General features: G+C 41.2%; 1 protein-coding gene across 4 annotated transcripts in view; it reads right to left on the bottom strand.

Annotated features, from left to right (window-relative positions):
• Nucleotides 1-89: 89 nt before the first annotated feature.
• Nucleotides 90-16,568, bottom strand: part of UVRAG (UV radiation resistance associated) — a 101,014-nt gene continuing 84,535 nt past the window's right edge. For all 4 annotated transcript variants that reach the window (XM_032097727.1, XM_032097733.1, XM_032097740.1 and 1 more), the window contains exons 14-15: nt 15,482-15,573; nt 90-3,755 (exon numbers count right to left, since the gene is read on the bottom strand). In XM_032097727.1, coding sequence (XP_031953618.1) covers nt 3,053-3,755; nt 15,482-15,573 — 795 coding nt within the window. In that variant the 3' untranslated portion in view covers nt 90-3,052. The remainder of the gene's footprint in view (nt 3,756-15,481; nt 15,574-16,568) is intronic.

Genomic DNA, 16,568 nt, shown 5'->3' with positions numbered 1-16,568 from the left:
AATGAGTTTTGGGGCTGGGCAGGGCACTGTGGTTTAAACCACGCTTGTAAAGAAAACAAAAACAAAGGAGCCATTAAAGAAGACACAAGTTAAGAGATATGAATCAGTTTTATTTTATAAATAGAGATGAGCTTTCCTGAAATTGCCAACATAGCATTAATGTGTCATTTACTATGGGATATTCTGGTCTCGCTTATTTTAAATACCTGGTCAAGCAAAGATAAGCCAGTGCTGTTGTGCTTGCTATAAAAATATAGTGGGATCTGATCTTCCAAAACTAATATGCTCCAAAATCTTAAGGATTTCTAATGAGGGGTAAAGATTGTAATGAAATGCTTTCTCCATTTGAAGACAGTTGCACACATTTAAGAGTCACACCTTTGCAGGAACTGAAAGGCTCTTGAAAACTGAAAGCACACTGTGATTCATCATCTCACCCTCAAACCTACTGTTTGTTTCTCTTTCACGACACTATTTCCAAAGTAATTTACAGGGGGTGAAAAAAATAAACACCAAAAGGAGAAAGCTGTGACATGGCTGCAGTCTGTACAACCCCTGCCCTCACAGCCATAAGGAGCTGGTCAATGCTTCATCAGCCCTGTGATGCTGTCCCACCTCACACCACCTGCTACACGGAAAGTGGTAGAAGTGGAAGAAAAACACAGGGATAATTTAAGGCTAACTAAAGATACATCCATAGAAAGCCCTTCTGAGCAGCTTTGTGCAACAAATGCAAAAATCAGCCGTGGTGCTTGACACATTAACAATTACAGGGCTTAAACAGGAACAGCAATACAGCATCGGGGAGGAGAACTAGACTTCATTTGGTTTGTACAACCTGAGAAATAAACAACTAATGAAAAAAAAGAAGTCCCATTCCCATTGATGCTGTACAAACCTAATTTCACATGTTGCTTAATTGCACTGAGATGCTCCATGTTCAGCTATGAAACATAGTGGCTTCACAACTACTCTTTGGGTTGCTTTGAAAAGTCATCATCACACACAAGCTAATGCCTTTCTGTTACACAGGAACATAAATGTGCATACGAACAGGTCTGTGCTGCCTCAAGCTTACCAGATCCCATCCCACAGGGTGCAAAACTGACCTAGTTACTAAATTTCACCTGAAATTATACTGGTATCAGAAGATGGTACAGGCCCAGGACAGAATATCTTAATGCTCATCACTACTAAGTGCTGTGCTTTCAGGTGTTTATTTCTCCCTCTCTAGGCCAAAGCACAGCAAGAGCTTCCTACCTATTCCTTTCCAAAGATGTTGGCTTAAGCTGTTGCAGCACTTCCTTTGGGGAAGTTTTCATGAGGTTGGAACAGAGGAGCTAATTCTAGGGAGAAGATACTCATGGATGTGTCCAACTTTGCACCTGAAATCATGTTCAGTGTTTCAAAATCAAGGTCTCCGAGTGCTCCCATCTACCACATCATCCTGGGACAGATCAAAGCCAACAAATTGCTGCAGAGAGGCTTGATCCAATGACTCAACTACAGACACAACCATTAAAAGCTAACAGAAGTAATGTGAATATAGTTTTAATACAATCATTAAGGTGTTACCTGGAGAAATGCATATTCTAGAGCAATGCTATTATGTATACTGGTTCTTACAAACACATCTTGTTTTGACAACAGAAAGCTGAGGTTATACATATCCACATTTTTAAAAAGTTTGTTTCAGCTAGCCTTACAGTGAAGTTAGGAAAAGACTAGGTTGTGGGTTCAAAAGAAAATAAACGAAAAATAAACGAGGGAGAGGAAAAAAAAGCCAGGCATGATGAAGTATTTTTATTCTGCTATATATTTTTATATTTCAGAGCTCACAGCTGAGCCCAGATTCTTGGGTATACAATATAGAAAGCAAGAGCAATGAAATCCAAACTGAAACACATACCAGGAATCACAAAGCAGGCTGCAAATTGCTTTCCCATTAGTGCAGCTGAACACATGTGACCCAACAGCAAACTGCACCTCCAGCAAACCACTGGAAATTTCTTCCCTCCAAAGTATAGATGGTTTAAAAAAAAATATTAATTCAGATGAATAATGTTAAGTGCCTCCTTTTTACAGAGGGTGGAGCAATTCCACACATTCACCTAATTCCAAAGTGCTTCATTCCCAGTTTGGGTTTTCTGGAAGATGCCTGAAGTGTCTCATGAGACGCTGTCCCCACTGCATACCTTGGAGGGCAGCAGCTGAACCCCACGTTGGTACTGGGTTCATTAAGTTTCTACTAATGAGATCTGTGCCCAACCTCAGTGGGGAACAGTCAGGCTGAAATTATTATACAGAACCTTAGAGGTGATTTACTCCTCAAAGTTTCCACTGGCAGGAAGAGCAAGTATGGAGGAAAGGAGGAGTGGAAAAACCCCCAAATGTCATTTCTGATTAACCAGGTGCAAGGAAACTGCAGATATCACACAGGTGCTCATTCTCCAGCAACTTCACACCACCAACTGAAGCCTCTTCAGTGCAAAGTAGAACTTCAAAGGCTACAGAGCACAGCCAAAACAAAAACCAAAAAGTTGTCCAATTGTAACAAATTCATGGTATTTCTCTAATACTGACTACATTGCTCAAGCAAACACAGGAGTATGCAGGAGAATGTAAAGACATCTTATCAAAAGAGTATTTTAAATTTAAGGTTTTTTCTTCTGAAAAGATTAAAATAAATTTAACTCTAAATAATAATTAAGAATTTAACAAATATTCATAGAAGGGGCTGATCAGCACTAGAAGTTGTTTTCAGGAAAGCCTTTATAAACAGATTCCAATGCCAAAGGAAAAAAAACCCCACAAAACATCCAACAGATTATAAATACCAGACATAAAAAGACTTGAAGAAGAATGAAAATTTACCTGGGCTGTGAATACACCATAATCCTGTGTTACTGTGCTCAAGTCCATTTGTCTAACACCATAGGAACAGCTTAAGCTTTTTTATTTTGATAATTAATATAAAGAATAAGTGCAATTTTATTTCTATTCCAGATCACTGATTTCACCTCAATGTCTGCTATCAAATCCCTGTCCGAGCTCACTTGTCCGAACTTTTACGAGGTCTGCGGAAGCTGGACATGTTCTCATTCAGTGCATAAATCCTTCGAGAGAACTCCTCAAACTCCCCCAGGACTTGTTCATCACACTCCACTGCTACAGCATGCTCCACCGGGATGGAGTTAAAGTCTTCCAGCTGATCTCCTGCGCTGAACCCCGTTGCTTCCATACCCATGATCTCCTCTGCCTGCTCCACAGTGCAGCAAAGGACGGGGTTGAGTGCAGGCTGAAACTCACAGGGCTGCTCATTGCTCATGGTGTCAGAACACTCACCAGGCAGAAACGCCCCATTTATTGCACTAGAACATTGTAAGAATGATTCCTGCCCATCTTGGATATTGTTTAGGCTCCCATTTTCTCCGTTTAAACTACTGCACAAGTCCTGGCCTTTCTTGGTATTTCTTTTGGAGGAATCCATAGAGGTGTCCAAGGAAGAACATATGGGTCCAGGTTTTTTATCCAGCTCTCCAACAAGGGCTGTGACAGCAACAGGCTGTGTTAAAGCAGAGTCGTAACTAGGAGGAGGAGTTTTGTACTGTAGTCTCTCGTTTCCTGTGCTGGCTCGTTTTCGGAGTCCTTTATCTGGAGAAGGAAGCCCACTGGAAAAGCCAATATCCAATCTGCCAAAGCTAGAGCTCTGTCTCTTTGGAACAGGAATTGCACTGGATGTATGGTGTCGATCGCTGTAACAGAAGGAGAGAATAGATCACACCCATCAGGCACGCTCATGAGCAATACAGACGTTTAATCAAAGGCTGAAGCAATTATTTTATCACAACTCCAGGCTCCATTTGGCCAACAACTTATATCCTGAAGTGCTAAAACCCCAAATGTGTTTAGTGCCGTATGAACCACAGAAGACACCCCAGAGGACACCTGTACTGAAAACCAGTGAGGTTGTGTAGGAACACCTACACAGCTCTATGGTTTGGTGAGTCAATCACCCAAGAAACCATCACATTATGCTAATTTGTACTGTTAACACCATTTTAAAGGACCACTCTGCACTTTATGAAATATTATTGTTGACCATATATTTATGTATTTATGGCCTGTATTGGCTCATCATAAACTCTTCAAAAGTGAGTAATAATGGCTGAATCCTCTCTGAGTAAAGAATCCAACAGCGGACTTCCCTGACAACTGCACAAAGGAGAAAAACCACACCAACTTCACTACTTGCAGAGGGTTATTCTTGCCAGATCTTCTGCTTTTCTGTGCCAGTCATTCCAAAACTTTTTGGACAAATGTCAACCCCTGTTTCTTGAAGAACATGAACTAATCAAGACTAATTTACAAGTCTGACTTTACTGTTTAATACAGTTCCACAAGCCACTTTCACTGTCTCAAGCTCTATGATTTGGAAAATCAACTTTACGTCATCTTGGGTGTGTTATGAGAATTTTCCTTCATCAGCTCAATACTTATCCAAACATAATCACCCTATATGCAAATAGTATGTTGTACATTAACATAAGCAGCTGGGTCGTTCTCCTTCCAAATTAAAGAAAAAAAGTTAAAAAACAGCTATTATCAATCTGCTGAATATACAACTCTAAGATTCAACCACTGTCAGTATGAAACTCCTTCACGAACTTCATTTAAAAGAAACACCTTCTGCTCAAGGCCTGACACATTTTGGGATCTGTCTGGCAGGGGAAAATCTTGAAACAGCAGTTATGAGTAGTCCCTAGCTCGGATCCTTTTCCACATTACTTTTCTTGTTTTGCTCCCCTTTGTAAATAGAATAAAGTAGATTGCAACAAGTCCCTCTGTGAAGAATAAGCGTCCCCATGGGAAGGCAGTGAGTAGTACTACTGCTGTTGAATTTCCTTTCCCATATTAACTCCTCCCAGGCTGCCCCTAAATGCCTCTGTAGGGCTTCTGTCTCTTCCACAAAACCCTCAAATCACCTTAAGGAGAAGCTGTTTTTCAGAATACACATTTGCAGACAGTGAAACAGAGAGGTAAGGTGTGGGGTATGCCCAGCCTCTGCCCTGGAGAGAAGCCTGCTGAGATAGGGAGATTGCACAACCTTGCAGCAGACTCCCCCTGGAAAAGGCAGCCACCTTTCAGTTACAGCGAGAGAGGACACAGACCCATGATCCTCTTGGAGATCCTATGCAGATCCTTTGTAACCCACTGGCTTTTACCCTCTCACACCCACCCCTGTACCCCTATAAAATCTAGCCCTCTGCCCCTGTGAGATTAGAAAGCTCGTCCCCAGCCTCCCTTCGCGGGGTGCAGGCTAATAAAGCTGCCTCATGCGGAACTGCTATACGGGCCTCTCGTCTCTCTCCTCCTGGTCTGGCCTGGGGTTTGCCTCACAGAGCAAGTGCTGAAATCACTAGCTGAAAATCACTAAAGAGCTGTTAGCCTCTCTGCAAAGGCACTCCGGTGGCTGAGGGAAAACTACACAGGCTCCAAGAAGGCGGTTCTTCGCGGGACCATCTCTCTAGACCGGTTACGGTTTCCTGGGTCTGAGCTACAGACCCCATACCAGCTACCACAGTAAGGGCCACACATGAAGGCAGCAGCAAAACCATCAACTTTCTTCATAGATTTCAACAGCTGTTTCAGACTTTTGAATGCAAACTCCACAAAGCCTTAACAGCTTTGTCTTTCAACCAATCCCTACACCATCAACCACTTATATTTAGAATGAAGTAATATGACAAACACAAGAATCTGTGGCAGGACACTTGTGAACTTTACTCAGGCAATTTGCACTGCAGATATATTAGGGATGGTCTGTTTTGCCCTCACTTCCCTCAGTTTAGTGCTTTCTGCCTTCATTCAGAAAATAAATAAATACTCTGTATTACTTATTTGATGAGACTCTGTTTATCTTATAGTTAAATGACAAGTTCTAGGAATTTACCCAAATTCCAAGATGCACAAATATTCACAAAGACAGATTTTCTAGACACTTCACTGGGTCAAAGGACATATCATCCCATTTTTATGTGAACTAATTGCTCAGGACAAGTGATAGCTAAGTACTACAGATCACTACTCAAATTATAGGACACTTTGCAAAGAAGCAGCTGGTGCATTTCAGTGCAAGAGATCTAAGGTTTTGCTGCCTTTCCTATTCTAGATAGACCCATGTTGCAGAGCTGAATATCTCTCTCCTATTTGGGCAGGACAGTGTATAACAGGATGATTTGCACATCTTGCCAAAGAGATGTGGCAAGATGCATGTCCCACCTTGAGCCACAGAAAGAAGGACAAGCAGTGGCTCTGTGTAACAGAACTGGACTTCCTTCTCCCCTCTTCTTTACAAAACTGGGTACAAAGCACAGGCTGGGACTAGTCTTTCTGCTAAGAGCAGCCTAAGCCTGATTCAAGCCTGGAGGAAAGGAGCCTTCAGGCAAGAGAGTTTTGAGCATTTTGCAGCTCTAGAATGAGCTGTATCTAATTTGTTTTTAAGTCTGGACCTATCTGACAAATCAGCTGCCCATTAGCATTTAAAATAGTGAGTATGCAAGAAGATGGGGTGGACACTATTCCCACAGGATCTTCTTTTCAAACTCAAGGGCCACTTATTGTAGATGTGTGGATGTGGCACTTAGGGACATAGGTCAGTGGTGACCTTGGCCTCGGGGAATGGTTGGTCTCAATGACCTTAGAGGTCTTGTCCAACCTTAATGATTCTATGATTGCCATCCTTTTCCAAAAGAAATGGGCCATTCCCCGAAACGGTCAGTGCTACACCCCCTACAACAGCAATGATAAAAATAATTCCACTTGGTTTCTATCAAGATGTCAGGAAATGGAAACATATTCCTGCTGAACTGGAACCAAGGGGGGCTGCAATCCAGAGAAACAATCCCCACATTTGAAATAGTAATTTAAAAAAAAAATTAAAAAATAATTAAAGAACACCCACCAACCAAACCAACCAACCAATCAAAAAAAACCAGCAAAAACCCCCAAGACTAGGTATAATACAAGATTTACTGGAAGGATAACTTTTTTTTTCTTCATGTGCAATGGATTCCAGATGCAGAGATGTATCATGTTAGTTGTTCTGCCAACAGTTTGTGTTCAGCTTCACCAAGAGACTTCCACAGCAACAGCAGAAACAGTCTCTATGGCAGCTACAGAAGTTATGGTACAGGACACTTGTATCCCTTGGAAAGTAAAGGAAGAATTTGACATCAAAGCATCAGATCTGTAACACCCTGTATAGCAGTGAGGGCTTCCCATCTCCCCTTCCAGGCAGAACGACTAAAAGGTTTATAGGAAATTCTGCCACTTCTCTGGATTTTATTCAATCATCCACAGGTTAAAATAGGTATTTAAGAGGCTAAAATCTAATTCAGGAAGAATTTCAAGCTGTACCTTGTGGATTTAAGATGTGCGTTTGTCAAAATAGTGACAAGACTATCTACTCTTTACACAATATTTGAACGATAAAAACTCTTGCCTGGAACATAAGCAGTCAGAATTGCGCCCAGACCACTTACAAACACAGTGGCCTGAACAGCAGCCTATAGATGGGTATGGAGTAGATCCTCCTGTTGAATACATCACTTTGCAGCACAAGGTGCAAGACCTCACAAGAATAAGTGCCATCTCAGATGAGGAGGACACAGAGATAAGGAAGAGCAGAAAGCAGACCTAGGTTTAATCCCAGCTCCTGAAGTTGCAGGGGCACACTGTTTTGCAATTGGTAATTCTCCTGGTAATTCTAGGAGAGATCAAACCCAAGGCAGTCTCTTTGCCATCTTGAGTGAGTAATACCGCTTACCTGTTGTGCTGTGTTGGAAACTTGCTCAAATTAATTTATCTTAGATTGAACTCTTCAAAGGACAGAGACTCCAGTATGGCATAGGACTGCCTAATTGCCAAACCCCAAGTTACCTGCAGAATAGCTGAGGTCACTTGGCTTGTTCAGCCTGGAGGAGGTTGAGGATCTCCCCACAGTGTGCAGCTGCCACTCAAGGGGCAGCGGAGCAGAAGCTCCGATCTCTGCTCTCTATGACCAGGAACAGGACCCAAGGGAATGGCTGGAGCTGTGTCAGGGGAGATGTAGGTTGTTTATCAGGAAAAGGTTCTTCCCCCAGAGCGTGGTCGGGTACTAACCAGGCTCCCAAGGGCAGTGGTCACAGCCCCAAGGCTGCCAGAGCTCAATGAGTGTTTGGACAATGCTCTCAGACACAGGGTGGAATTGTTGGGGTGTCCTGTGAGGGCCAGGAGTTGGACTTGATGATCCCTGTGCGTCCCTTCAACTCAGGATATTCTGTGATTCTTCAGCAAGTGTTGATCAGCTCAATTTAGGCACAGTAGCAACTCTTCTATGAGGCAGAAGAAATTTAAGTGTCCGAGTAAACCAAAATGAAAACTGAGGTGTCTAATTAGCACAAGAAAAACAGCTTTAAAAATTGTTGCAGTGGGCATGTAAGTTTGAATTCCACCTCAGAAGAAACATTCCTAAATTCCTTTGTAAAACTAGACCTTACAGGAAAATGGGTGAGAAATTAATTAGTTTGGAGGACCAGGAGAGTTCTTTAAAAGGTTGTTACAACAAGGCTACGCAAGCTAACATGTTAGGTATGCCTGAACAATACCTCTTTAGTCCAGAAGCCAAAAAAATCTTCCCTTCCTTACTAAATTTAACTGGCAGAATGATCTTTCCAAGTGATCTAAACATAGCAGCAGTAAGTTGTTAATCTCTCTCATCTACAAAATAACTTCTCATAGGGCAGTAAAGCAGAAATTATCCCCATTTATTGTGCAAGTATTCAAACTAATGTATTAGAATAAAAAACACTTGCAGCCAGGTTCCTTGAATGACATGCGGTGAAATAGACCTTAAGACTTTAAAACCAGGTTTTAAGATGCTGGAGAAATAGGGAGCAGAGTTCAGAAACTGTCCATTGTTACCAATAAATATGAATAGGATGGGTCGAGCTTCCATCAGGAATAAATAAAGGGGTAACAGCCCAAATCTGAGAACAAAGGAATGAAGTCAGTAGTATGGTTTATCTGCTTATCAAATATTAACTAAGACATCTAGATAGAAGTAAATATGTATGAAGGACTTTGGAGATCAGCCATTCAAGAAGTAATTGCCTAGGCTCCTTCCACAGTCACTGGAGAAGGAAAATGAGAGAAGGGTGGTAATCCCTTATTGAGAGCCAGTGGGAAAGTCATCTTCCCTGGATGCCTCTTCTTAATCACAGGGGGCAACCTAGGCAACAAGCTCAGACTGAGTGACACGTGTCTACAAGGCAAACATGAGAAGATAAATAGCTCTCCATAGACTTTTAATTAGAGCAATGGTCATAGTCTTGCAGGCAAATAAAACAAACCCATAATGGCTCTGGGTATAGTGGGTTAAACTTACATCTTTTCCTGTGCCATCACCTCCCTCCAGGTGATAATGGAAGTCATATTGAGGTTTTAGTTCAAACTTAATGTTAAGAGAGAGGCACAGAGCTCAGAAATACAAGGTTGCTATTAATCCCTATGAAAACAAGGAACCGATGGAGGGTGTCTATTCCATTTCTGTTTTGAGGCTGTACTGTTACAAGAATTCACAGCATTCACATCAAGGCAAAGTCCAGAGAAAGAATCCCAGAATAGAATCCCAAAAGGGTCTGGGTTGAAACCAACTTTCAAAACCATCTAGTTCCAATCCCCCTGCCATGGGTAGGAACACCTTCCACTAGACCAGGTTGCTTCAAAGCCCCATCCAACCCGCCCTTGAACACTTCCAGGGACGGGACAGCCACAGCTTCTCTGGGCAGCCTGTGCCAGGGCGTCCCCACCCTCACAGGGAAGTATTGCTTCCTAATTTCTAATCTAAACCCACCAGCTGTCAGTTTAAAGACATTGCCCCTTGTTCTTTGAGCTTCACAGCTCATGAAATTAATAAAAAATATATAAAAATATATAAAAAAGTAAGTAATGTTAGAAAACGATCATCCAGTTACTCAGAAACTTTAGAGACTGTCAGGTATTGTCCTCAGTGAGAAGGATTTGGCTTGCAGGAGCACAGGCCTTTACTCTAAGGCACAGCCTTGAGCTGAATTACTTGGGTTGGGCTGATTCAGCTTCCAGCAACAATTTCTTGGTTGGTCTCCTGAGACAGCAAACAGGCATGGACGCCTGTCCAAAAAGAATGGCCTGTGACTTGTGGAGTATAAAAACTGATTTGATTAACTGTCATCAGGTCCTAATGACTTTTAGTCATCAGGTTGGATGACACTAGAACTGGTCACGCATATGGCTATGAACAGTTCCTGTCAGAAAGCAGGATTTTTAAATTAAAAAAAAAAAAGAGAAGCCTCAGGTTTATTGGACATTATAGATAGGAGAATGACATCATCACCAATTTCAATATTTCAATTGCATCCAAATCTCAAAAGCCAATTCTAACTATCTGACTTCAGCTCTAAGTTTTTCTGGCAGCAAAATGACGTAGTAGCTATTTTCTCCCAAAATACTAATTTTCACTAGTTAATAAATAGTCAGTTTGAGCATTCTTAGCCCTAAGGCAGAAGACATACTCCCCACTGTAAACAGGCAAGATAAAGTGACTGAAATAAGACACAAATATTTCTGAAATTATTTTCTTAGTGAACACATTCTGGTTGCAGTTTTGATAAAATTTCTTCAGTCAGATTCACCTGTGATTGTTTAATCTGTCTGCAAGTGGCTCAGAGAAACTGTAAAGCAATATGAGGGACAAAATACAATTCACAGGCTCAAATATGTATCTTTTCCTCCCCACAAAATGTTTCCTCTGAGGAACATTACTGGAACACAGCTGGACAAAATACTAAACTTTGATTGCCTGGCCAAAAGCCAAAATCCACAGCTACAGCACTTTGCTATGAGAATGCTTAAAAAAACTGCAAACACTTACGCACCATTTGATCTTTTTTTGTTGCAAACTATGACCTCATGGCAGTAAGAACACTAAATGAAGGTGTTTTAGTTGGTTTATAGCCATCTGAAATGCCTGAAGCTCCATGAGCAGCTCAGAGCCAATATCATGTCAACCATGCTAAAAAGCACTAATAGTTTCTCACCTTCTTAGAGATTACTGGTTAAATAATGTACAATAGCAGCAGGAAGGCTGCTAATACGAAGTTAAGATGAAATTGCATCTTTTGGCAGCTAAGAAATTCTGCAACACATTTTTAAAAAATGAAATCTTCATTAATTAAGTCACCAGAGTTTTCATAACTAAGAAGAAGTTTTGGGCTCCTCTTGATTCTAGAAGTATATAAATCAAGACATACCCTCAAAACACAAATTTAAGCCTTGGCACTCAAGTATTTTTCAGGAAAGCCTTTAAATGCAGCACAAAAGGGCATCTCTCTGCCTAAGACAAGCCCTTCCAAAGGAGTATCTTGTATTTGCCAGTATTAGATAAGTCTACTGTCTGTTCACTAGGGAAACATCTCCTTGCTGGACTGCTTGGGTTTGCAGCATGTTCTTTACTTTCTGTTAATCACAAATACTATCCCTCCTAAGTTACAGAGCGAAAACAAAATAAGCTGAAGAATAGGAGAGAAAAAGAGTCAGTCTCTTGATTTAATGCAGCCATGATCTAAAGAGCCTATACTTGTGAAGGGTAAATCTGAACATGCAAAAAGAAATAAAACTGTATTAAAAATGTACAGGCTATATGAAAGTGGGGATTTGAAGAGGACCTAAGAGATATGGGGAGAGCAACTTTTTAAACAGGCAGAGAGGGACAGGAAAAGGGGGAATGGTTTTAAACCAAAAGAGAGGAGATTTAGATTAGAGATTAGGAAGAAATTCTTCTCTGTGAGGGTGGTGAGGCCCTGGCACAGGTTGCCCACAGAAGCTGTGGCTGCCCTATCTCTGGAAGTGTTCTAGGCCAGGTTGGACAGGGCTTGGAGCAAACAAGGTCTAGTGGGAGGTGTCCCTGCCCATGGCAGGGAAGTGGAACAACATGACCTTTAAGGTCCCTTCCAATCCAAACTTTTCTATGATTCAGTCTCAAATGCTGGAATAAACTGCCTGCTCACAAGAAGCAGAATTTAAGAGAAAATCTGCATAGGGCCTTTTGCATCCACAACAGCCAACCTAAAAAACTGAGCTACTTTTCTGGAAGCCAGTGAAACTCCAGGACTAAAAAACTGGAAACAGACAGAATTATTCCCAAAAGGAAACAGAAAAGATTCGGGGGACCACAACAGAGACAGTTTAAATCAACAACAACTTTGGCTCATCATCTTTCACCTTAAGAGTCAACATCCAGATTTATTACCAGGAAAGTCAGTTTTTGCAGCTCTATAGCCTCTAACAGTGTGTGAGGGAACCAACAGATTTGTCTTGATTTTGTCTGCATACAGCACAATAATATTTTGCAGTAGGGGTAAGGGGGAAGAAAAGTAAACACAGAAGGATATTGGTACCAGGAGAGATATGAAGATGGAAGTACAGCTTTAGACCTGCAAGCTTGCTGCAATAAATCACACAAGCTGGAATGTGAAAACATTTATTAATCATTTCAGTGTAATGTCTGAGAAACCAAAACAACACAAATCTCACCAGGCAGAGAGAACCAGCCACTAAACCTTGATGCACAGACACTGGACTCTGCAGACCTTCCAAAGGGTCAAAGGCTAGCCCAGAGCTCCAGGCAAAACATATAGAAGGAACTCATAGAAGACTGAAGCAGGGATTTTAAAGCCAAATTTGCTCTGATAGATATATGAAATAGGTGATCTCTTCTACAAAAGCCAGGGAGGATTTTTTGGGGTTGTTTTTAATCTAAAATGGTAAAGATTATGGTGGTGAAATTCAGAAAACCCAGCTACAGTGCTCAGAAAGGAAAATGAAGACCAGCAACAGGACCAAACAAACCAGGCAGTGTAAGTGAGTATGTGGGTAAGAAAACCTCTTGTCTCCCTGCTCTTATCCTGCAAACAAACAATAACCTGGAAGTATTTTATTGACTACAGTTTGTGTCAGAGGGTATCAGATGACTCACATTAACCTGAAAACAAAAATTTCCCTCAAGTCTTCATTTTAACAGCTAGTGGTTTTTCTGCTTGTTTCAACGTACATAATCAGGTATTATCCACAGGACTGTGCACATCTGTATTCTGCCCAATTATGTAAGTCTAGCCAGTTTTCCCCTCAAGCTAGACTCCCTGTAAAGCCTCATTTCCATTTATATTATTAGGAAGCACTAAGAAGCATTGTTTGGAATCATCAGTTAAAAAAAAAAAAGAAGTTAAAAATTAACAACTATGCATACCAGCTCTGGAGATGAGAAGGAAATGAGGCATAGACATCCATGGGGGGAAGAAGGGAATGTGATATTCCCGAAGAACCATGCTTAATATTCCTGCATGGAAATATTATCCAGCTAAAAAAAAGTGCTTTGTTTTGTTAATGACTGTGCATCACCTATAGAAAACAACAACAGGATTGTATGGTGGCAAAACCTCCAAGGCATAACTAAAGTTTCCAGATCAGTTCTTCAGAGCCAGCACATGCCAGAAGGGAGGAACAGGTGAAAATTATTCCCATTTCACATGTTTCAGTGTCAATCCACTTCTGCTTATTCAAGACTGTAGGACCATGACCTGCACCCCTTCCACTCTCTACCAATGAGCAGAGAGAAGTGCTACAGAAGTCAGAGTCTGGCCTTTCACTTTCAGATTTGCTGAGGGGACCACAGATCATCTGAGGAGTTTTACACTACTGTGATGGATATCACACAAAAACTCACAGTGATAATTTCCCAATGAAGAAAGCTTTTCTTTACGCATCTTGCTAGAGGAAAAAAGAAAAGCAGGGAGAATCTTTTCAGCTGTACCTGAAATTACTTACAGAGTAACACTGCACAAGGGACTGAGCTTCCTTTTCTCAGGACCTATTTACTTCCTGTGTTGGCTGAGCTGAATTTCCATCAAGCAACACTTTTTACAGTACTGCTCAAAGAGGAGGCTTCTTGTACTCCTGTATTTGTTTTCCTTAGCCAAGATTCCAACCAGCAACCTGGAGGTGGGGGTATTCAGCTTGTAGAACAGGCTGGAGAACAGAAGGCTCCAGGGACACCTTGAAGCCCTTGCCAGTACCTAAAGAGGCTCCAAGTGAGCTGAAGAGGGACTTTGGACAAGGGCCTGGAATGACAGGACAAGAGGGAATGGCTTCCCACGGCCAGAGGGCAGGGTTAGATGGAATATTGGGAAGAAATTCTTCCCTGTGGGGGTGGTGAAGCCCTGGCACAGGTTGCCCAGAGAAGCTGTGGCTGCCCAATCCCCGGATGCGTTCAAGGGCAGGTTGGACGAGCTTGGAGCAACCTGCTCTAGTGGGAGGTGTCCCTGCACATGGCAGGGAGTGGGAACTGGATGATCTTTAAGGTGTTTTCCAGCCCAAACCATTCTATGATTCCCTGTGACCTGTTATAGTAGAATTCACACAAGCACCTTTTAATATCAAAATCAATTTTAAAAAGAGAAAACAGGAGGGAGAAGAAACTGGTTTGCTCATGAGAGTTAAGAGGGCAGAAAAACAAACCATTCTATGATTCTATGATAAGATGAGAATGCAGGATGAAATAATTGTTTAAAACAAGAGACTGCATGAGTGCACACAATTCAAAGAGCATAAATTAAAACCATGTGAATACAAACCATTATTTGTTGAAATACACTGGGTAGTAAACTGTGCTTCCACATTTAGTAAAGTTCACCTCAGTTTAAGGAAAAGTGGTTAAGCCTCCTGCTCATACAACTGCTGCAAGATAAACCTAAACTAACTTTAGCCTTAAAACATAGAAACCTGTCCCATTTGATTCTGCAGACAGTGGAAGATGAGTCTGAATCCTCCAGAGTGAATCAGAGCAGAAGTACATGGGATTTCCCTGGAAGATACTATAACCTTCAGTTATCTGTTAATGTAGCTTCTCATTTAGCAACAATGCTCAACATGCAACAGCTATTTTCATCAGCAGCAATTATACTACAGAGAGGTTGTATTGATTATCATTCAGATTCCCATGCAGCTCACTTGAATTACACAGTCAGGGACTGCCTGGGCTATGACCTGTTCTGCTAAAGCAGTTTGATACAGAAGGTGCACCTGCTACCAAACATTAAATACAGCCTTAAGACAACAATTAATTCACCTCCCTCTAGTGAAGAACATTTTTTTTTTTCAAACAGGATTCCCCTGCTACATCAAACTCTGAGGAGGGTTGTGGGCCCATCATATGGAAGAACTTAAGAGCGTAAGAAAACAGTAGAATGTTGTGGACAGTTACATGGTCTGTATTTTGGGAAGGTCACAATCTCATCAAGCATGCTCAGCTTGTGAAGAGGAGATGCTTGTTTGTGACAAATCATTACCTTCAATTTTTTTGTAGCATCCATCTCTTTCTTTTAAATTACAAAAAATAAATACTTACCATCTAACCATTAGCCCAAGCTCCATGAAGTTTTTCAGGTTAGGAAGAGTTTGCCTTAGATCTGGAGTACTCAGCCCGTGCTGATATCTAAGCTACAAGAACAGAAAAAAGCCCTAAAATTAGCACAGCTTTCCAAATCCCAAAGAACATAACATCACGGTCAGTTAATTTACTAGGTTTTTAGGAAGTTTAGGATGATTATCCAGCAGTTTTCAAGATATTTATTCTCCTTAAGAAAATGTTCAATTTACTACTTGTATTAGGAAACCCACCCAAGTGATGCCATGAAGATTTTTGCCTTTTCTTTTATACCCGTTATACCTTTTTACAGCTTCTGTATTCCTAGTGCTTTTTGCCTACATTCTTAAACTTGTTTGTCAAGCTAAGAGACTAAACATTTTAGAAGCTTCGTAGCCAGGGATCAGTGTGCCCCAGACCCCAAGGTCCTCTCCAGAACACATTCTGTAAACCAAGATAGAACCATCCAGGGGAAGGTTCCTTGGGGAGGGGGGCTCACTTGAGCCTCTCATTGGGGAATCTTTGATAGATATGCTAATTAGTAAAACCTATAATGTTATACCCAATGTTGGGGAGATAGACTCGGCGGGGTGCATCTCGATGCATATGACCTGGACGTGTACACCTAAGGATCCTTAAAATAAATACCAAGGTAAAATCCCTTTTCCCCTTCTAACCATGTATGACTTGATTTTAAGACCAGGAAAAGGCATCACAAGAACAGGGACAAAATAATCAGTCAACCTGACTCTTAAATCTCCTTATAATTTTCCTATTTTCTATCTGCAACAGGAGAGCAGGCTCACAGCTTAAAAACACAGCCATTACGGGAAGAGACCAAATTCCAACACAATATTCTATATTAATGAATTCCAAATATTTATCTGTGTGTACTTGTCAGTCTGAGTGTTTCACAGTATGCTGAAATCAGTAATAGAATTCTTATAGTAATATCAACAAATAAAAATACATATTGTCACACAACTGATCAATATCTGTGCTCTTTATACAGTTTATATCAACATTTAAACTCCTGTTATTAGCATCATAATTAAATCCAGCACTCAAA

This window comes from Corvus moneduloides, chromosome 2 (genome assembly GCF_009650955.1).
Source record: "Corvus moneduloides isolate bCorMon1 chromosome 2, bCorMon1.pri, whole genome shotgun sequence".
NCBI lineage: Eukaryota > Metazoa > Chordata > Aves > Passeriformes > Corvidae > Corvus > Corvus moneduloides.
This window is presented reverse-complemented; position numbering and strand designations above follow the sequence as displayed.